Below are 7,136 nucleotides of genomic sequence, written 5' to 3'. Positions count from 1 at the left end.
TCCAACGCCCTCTGGTACAACAGCCCAGAAGAATCAGACAACCATATCTTGATAGTCCTCCACTTCCTCCCGTCTCAACTTCTCTCCAAACTCTGCTGGTTGCTCCACCACAAAGCCCAAACTCTGCAAGTCCCATCCTGGGACCACGTCAGCCCAGTCCCTGTCAGACCTGAGGCCGCTCTCAGAGCCTCGCAGGCTGGCTCCGACTGTCACCACAGCAGGAGGATGGAGGCCGTCTTGCTGTGAGCCGACACTGTGTCGTCTTCCAGAAAATTCTTGTACTTCTGTCTTCGTCTTCACTGCTCTAGTAAAGTGACTCAGATGAAGAGCTTCATCCTCTTCAGCTCCAGAATTACACTCACCAAATACCCCACCTTCACAGGTGGGATCCCTGAGCCCAGCTGAATGAGCTGACTGGTCTGACTGAGAGCCTTCGACCTGTAGACTATGAGGCCCATCATCATCATCATCATCATCATCTCCTCCATGTGGTCCTTTACTGCCAACAGAGCCACCGACACGCCCTGGCATCCTGTCAGACCTGGTGTCCTGTGATTCATTAACAGACTGGATGTCCACAGCTGACCACAGTAGTGTGTCCAACTTCTCTGACTCCAGCCTGCTCTCTTTTGATTCTTTGACATCTAGAAAAACAGGGGGGTCAATTTCAAAGTTACTGGTGGCGGAATGTGTCCCAGCTGGTGTCCCAAGTCTACTGCCAAGTGGACTCTCAAAGACTTTTGAACCAGCTTCAATGGCACCAGACGTAGCCCTCACGTCATACGAGCCATTAGTGGTATACGTGGTTCCGTGTCCAGCACTAGGAATAGCCCTTTCACGCTGGTCAGCAACTCCAGTGGCACCACAGCTTATTTGGTCAGGATTTGAACAAGGTGTTATGATAGGAACGACACCTGTGGAAACATTGTCAGCAGAACCATGAGTGCTTGTATCATCATGGTCAATACCAGGACTGAAATTTCTTGTGGTCATAATGGTGGTCCCAGAACCATCTCTGAGAGCATTAGTGCTCCTGTTCTCACTGGATGACCCACTCTCAGAGCCATTTTTAGTACTGACCTCCCCCCTGGACTGAACAGTGTCGTTCCCCTCTGCTCTCGTCCGGTCAGACATAACCATGTCTTGTGTTAATTCTTTGGGCTGACCGTGTGCCGTTTCCATAAGCACCTCTTCTGTCTCATCCTCCTCCTTTTCTTCGTTTTGCCGATGGCGGACCGCAGCACTCTGCCTCCACTGTTTTTTCTCAGCAGGGAGCTCAGAAGTCTTCCCAGGAACAGCCTCTCCGTTTTCCTCCCCATGGCCAATCTCTGTCTCCTGGGGAAAAGTGTGGACTTGAAGGCCCTCGTCCATTTTGTCTTCCCTCTTCTCTTCTTCATCCACCCATTCTTTGCTCTTCTCCATTTCAAACGATATGGCCCTAGGCCTTGGTTTCTCTTCACCGGTCTGTCCAATGTGCCAGCCTGGACTTCTCACTGTGTGCTTCATAGCTGTGGAGAAAAAGGACAATTGTTCTGTGCAGAAAAGTCTAAACAATAATGGCATTTTTCAACCTTCATTTAAATGAGTGGATGCATTGGAGATGATTGCACCAGATTATGTCTTACAAAAAATTCCTAGATGGTCACCATTGTAGATCATGCAATATTCCTTTATCTGTCTTTGCCACACTCATGTGTTTACTGATCTACAGTGGGCAGCTGCTGTGGTGTGGCTTACTACACTTTGCTTGTACTATGTTCTCGGAACTTACAGTCCAGTGCACCAGTGCACATGGAGTCACAGCAGGAGCACACTGAGGGGTGGGCTTCCAGCTCCTCCCACCTACACACATCAAAGAACACAGCAGTCATGTCCATTAGTGCAAATGGTTTACTTCATTCAAGGCGAGGCCTAGTGCCAAATTCAAACCCCAGAATTGCGTTTTATGTACATGTACGAAATTTGGTAGGTACATGCATCTCTTCAAGATATACAAAATAGTCTCTTGAAGCCATGACGTAAACCCAACAGGAAGTCAGCCATATTGCATTTTTGGCGATTTACAGGGGCCATAAATGAACGAACTAGTCCGAGGAGGTTGAACCGATCAACTTCAAACTTGGTCAGCGTTTGACGAACTAGCCCCTGGGCTACATTTCACGTACATGTACAAAATTCAAGACGCATATGAAGCATGATGAGACCTACAAAAAAAGTCTCTTGGTGCCATGACCTACAACCTACAGGAAGTCGTCCATCTTTAATTATTAAGCATTAAATTTGGTCAAGTTTCGGCCATTTACAGGGGTCGTAAATTAACAAACTAGTCCAAGGGGGTTGATCCGATCCACCTCAAACTTGGTCAGCATGTACAAAAGACATTAACGATGAAAAGCTGCCAAAGGTCTCTGCAAAACTTTAATGGCGTACTCGTGGCGAACTGTCAAATTTCCATGTCTCGCCATGACACAGGAAGTTATTGTAACTTCAGTGTACATTACCGTTTCACACTTTGTGTGTTTGTTTTGACAGAAAAGCCTCAATACCTTGGTGATGTTCTCAACTAGATTTTGAACTGCTGTAACTCGACTGTACAAGGTCCTATTTTTACCAAATTGAATACATTGGATTACAATTTGAGTCTGAAGACATCTACAGAACAATTTTGAACTATACTCATTGCGCCACCTAGTGGTGACAGGAAGTGATACGTTCTATTCTGAGTATCCATCCCAGCAGGTTAGCCACAGCCACTTCAAATTCAGTCAAAACATTCCCAAGATATGGATGATGCTAAGTTATGAAGCTCTTGAGGTTTCGTCAAACACAGTCACCATGGCAACGCCTTGTTCACCATGAAACAGGAAATTGTTGTAACTTCAGTATACAGTATCCAATCTGTTCCAAACTTCATTCAAACAGTCATTGCACCACCTAGTGGCAGCAGCAAGTAAAACTTCTGTGACAATCATTTGATTTGCATGAAATTTTCATGGTGTAGTCAACACTTCATATACTGGAATATAGAACATGATTAGTGGCTGTTCTCTAGCGCCACACAGGGGACACAGGAAGTGACATGTAACTCCTTCATGGACTGTCCAAAATGTGTGAAAATTCTGATTCTTATATTATTCAAGCACCAACGTTTTATCATTGTAAAGAAGGTTCTTTAGTAACACTGGTTGTTACCTGCCAGCAGCCTGGTTGTAGTTGCAGGACTTGGCGGTGTGAGAGGTGGTGAGACCGACGGACATTGAACAGTGGAGGTAAAGCACCTGTACAGACACACAAGGTCAACAGCCATGAAACACTGCTTAAGACATAGAGCTCAAATAGGCGCCTTCTATTCTAGCTTTGACACCTAATCCTCCACCAATGTTGGTCAGCTCTGCTTATTCAGCCCGTAAAGATGGTCTGTATTTGTTTAGCGCCTTTCTAGTCATTTCGACTACTCAAAGCACTAGATGTGGGCACAACAGTCCGATTTCCCCATCATGTCCACTCCACCTTCCCAGAGCCAGGCATTAGCCATGAGCAGCTGGATTAGCTTGGCCGTTTATCCAAGTGGGGGTGTGGCACCAACCGCTGTGGTGTTTTGGTCTCTGATGGTGACAGGGCGCCGTGGCAGCCATCTGCAGGTCCGCTGCTCTTAAACTAAAGTTTCATTTTCAGTGCCTCCACTGTGAGTTTCTGACATGGGTAATGCACGTTTTCAGAGATAGAACTGTAAAGGATCCACCAGCTGCTGCATCTCCATGCATCCCTGTTGCCATTGCAAACAATCAGTAGGTGCCAATTAATTGTCCCTGGTCACCTCCCCATGAGGTGAAATGATGAGATCCACACTTGAACAATTAGCCTTCTTTCTGGGGCTCCAACTGGCTGGGAGCGGGCAGCCTTCATCGTCCTAGGACCTTTCTGTTTGCTGCCGCTTCTCAGTAAATCAAATACTGGACTCATTTGTTGCACTGTAACTTTTATTCTTGTCATTTATACCTGTGCCATTCTATTTTAGTTTTTAACCACTCTATTGTCTCAGCACTTTATTCAAATGTCCCTTTCTAATGTGCTTCTTTTGCACTTTGTCACAACGCTTTTAATGTTAATGTGCAGCACAAGCAACTGCTTGATCCCAAGCACTTGCCTTGCCTTTGCTAACTTCATACACTTTTGGTAGTCGCATGACGTTTTGTGATTTCAGGTGATCGCTCCACAACTCAGAGTTCTGCTCTGACAAAATCCCTGAAGACAGGTCAGAGTGTGCAGGGCCTTAAAGGTTTGTTCTTACCTGTGACACTGATCTGAAGAGAAAGGCATCAACAGAGAACTTGAGCACACTGCCCCCTCCCAACAGGAACCTGGAGCTGCTGCCCTCCCTCCTGCTGTCTGTCATGCAGCTGCAATCAAAAATCAGAGCACATACACATCAAATCAAGACATGTAAAGTGACAAACCAATTAGAGGAAGAAAAGGGCTGGTGACGGTGTTCGTACTGGAGACGCACCCGTAGTTAGTGATGATCTCCAGTCTGGGCGTGCTCTTTGGGTCTCTGGAGCTTGTGACATAGCAGGAGTCTATGAACAGCCTCTCCCCAGCCAACAAAACTCCTGACTGCGCCACAAAATACACCGGCTCCCCTAAAAAGAACCAGTGGCTTGGAGGGAGTGGCTCCCATTGGGCTGTTAAAACACACACACACACCAATCATAGCAGATCCCTTGTGTTTAGTTGCATTTGCTGCACATGATCAATTGTATGGACTTCCACATTAGAGCTAAAAGTCATTGTCATGTTCAAAAACAACACTTCCAGATGAGGTTCCATCTCTAGTAATAGGTTTGGCTGAAAGAGGAGATGATGCCAGTTTCAGTGGCACCATCAGCCTGCACAGATGCCACTGACCCGAGGCCTGGGAAGGTACTGGAAGCTGTTACCATTGCAGACAATGAGGCTGAAGCTCAGTTTACTCCTGATGCTCTTCATAAGGGTTGTGTGCTGAACTTGAGGTCTGAAGCCAACTTGGTAAGAGTAATGAAACCTGAGACAGAAAAAAGGATATTCACATCACAGAGGAAACCTGGACAACGTTTGCCCACATCACTACAGCTGATAAACACTGACACACTAAGTCATCAGAGACTAAAGCTGCTAACAGAACACAGTGGGAACCGGCTGAACCACTCATGGGGATCCTTGAATCCTCAATGTTGAATTCCTGAATGGTTGGATCTCTCTTAATGAAAGAGTTTGGTCTGGGCTGCTCTTCATGGAATGCGTGTTCAATTCAATATCACAACAGAGTGTCTCATAGTGCTTTACAAAGTTCACTGAAATAAACAAGTGTAAGCGAACAAACAATCTAGTGAATCAGTGCTAAGAAAGGTTGATTGTTTGAAAGGAATCAAAGGTTTTCAATAATACAAGCTAAGCTGATGAGAGTAGGAGTCCAATCAAAGACAGTCTCGGCCTCGAGCTCCTGTGGAGGACACATTTAAGATGTCTGTGGTGGCAGCTGTCTGCTGGGCTCTGGCTGCTGCTCAAAGCCCTGACAGGCAGTGGACGGGGGTTAATTATTACCTGTTGTAACGGCAGTGGATGTGGAGGTTTAGTGGTAGAGCTCTGATGACGTAGGCTTGCCGAGGAGGAGTATAAGTCAGGGAGAAGGTATACACCAGCTGACCACCATCAACCTGAGAGACAGGAACCAGAGACGTTCAAAACCCATCGATTGTCCAAGCTAGAGTTAAAGCTATTGGAATCAATCTAGATGTCACCGTCATTACGTTTGGCTTTTTATTGCCTAAAAAATGACAATGCTGCATCCTCATCCCAGGGCTGTCAGCATAACCACAAGAAACCACAGTGAATATCAAGCAGCCACCACAACTGACATATTCACCGCTTTCCCAAATGCTGCATGAGGACGGAGAACCTACTGACAAGAGACTGCTGCTGTGGGCCTGAATCTAAACGGGCTCATCCCTCACTGAAAACACAGCAACATTTTACAGAGTTCCCTTTAGCCAACAGCTCCGAGTCCGACCGTCTCTGCAGCAGTGATCACCTGCTAGGAGCTCCACGTTATCTGGATCACAGCTGCAAGGCAGATCCCTCAGCAACACCTACCGACAGCCTGACAATTAAAGCTCATTTGTAGAGCAACAAGGTCACAAGTAAGTAACTTGACACACAAAAAAAGAAAAACCCTGTAAAAATGGTGCTACAACCGGCCTCACCACATACGGTGATACTGAGCCACCCCAAACCACTGCAGGGGCGCCCTGCTCCACCAGATGCTGATGGAAACAAGCAAGCAGATGAACTGATGCGAGACCCCCCCACACACACACACCCCACACACACTTCTGTGCTGCTTCTCTTTAACGTTTTGAAGTGTGACACATGTATGCTGCCGGTTTAACCAACACTTTGTCATGAAACCTTCCTTCCTGAATACACTGGAGCCTTCATGGTTTACATCCACCCTCTGCCTCGTCTTTGCTGCTGCTGCGTCTGTGCTTCTTCAGTTGACAATAGGTGGTGTGTGTGTGTGTGTGTGTCACCAGATGTTGGCTGAGATGTGTATGACATCGACAATTAAAACGGGGCAATACTGAGTGCTCACAGCTGCACTGGGTAGCTTCAGTAGAGCAGCCCTCTCAGTAGAATCCACCATGAGGTCAAAGGTTCCCTGTGAGGAGGCTCGTCTCTGTTCTGCCACTGAGTGGACCTTGTTCCACTGAGGAACAGGTGGGGTTCTGGAGTCTGCTTTGTTTTTCTGTCTACTTCATGTGGTTATAGTAGTAGTAATGTTCTGGACACTGTGGGCAGAGGGAACTGGAGCTGTACTGTTAGTGTCACAATACTGAGTGGAAGTCACATTTATGATACATTTCATTAAAATGAAGAAAATCTTTAGCTCTGAGCCCAGGAGGGTCTTTGTGTTCAGGATGGACCCGAGCCCCCCCCCCCCCCCCCACACACACACACACACACCCACACACACACACACACACACACGTCATTCCTCATGTCTCCACACATGCTGCAGCCAGGAGGTGTGCTGCTATGAAACCGTGTCCCGACCTTGGGCTCTCCGCCGCACTCCATCAGTCTGTAGTGGAAGTACACGA

General features: G+C 46.9%; 1 protein-coding gene across 1 annotated transcript; it reads right to left on the bottom strand.

The window, feature by feature from the left end:
* LOC139205697 (uncharacterized) lies at positions 1 to 5,010 on the bottom strand. The gene is made up of 6 exons (XM_070835987.1): positions 4,938 to 5,010; positions 4,508 to 4,682; positions 4,292 to 4,400; positions 3,193 to 3,278; positions 1,772 to 1,842; positions 1 to 1,508 (listed from the first exon to the last, which is right to left on the bottom strand). Exons 1-6 carry the CDS (start codon positions 4,984 to 4,986, stop codon positions 34 to 36), a joined length of 1,965 nt encoding a protein of 654 aa, XP_070692088.1. The 5' UTR covers positions 4,987 to 5,010; the 3' UTR covers positions 1 to 33.
* Between the last annotated feature and the right edge of the window lie 2,126 nt (positions 5,011 to 7,136).

Source organism: Pempheris klunzingeri, chromosome 8 (assembly GCF_042242105.1).
Source record: "Pempheris klunzingeri isolate RE-2024b chromosome 8, fPemKlu1.hap1, whole genome shotgun sequence".
Taxonomy (NCBI): Eukaryota; Metazoa; Chordata; class Actinopteri; order Acropomatiformes; family Pempheridae; genus Pempheris; species Pempheris klunzingeri.
The sequence above is the reverse complement of the archived record's forward strand: the minus strand, read 5'-3'. Positions and strand labels throughout refer to the sequence as shown.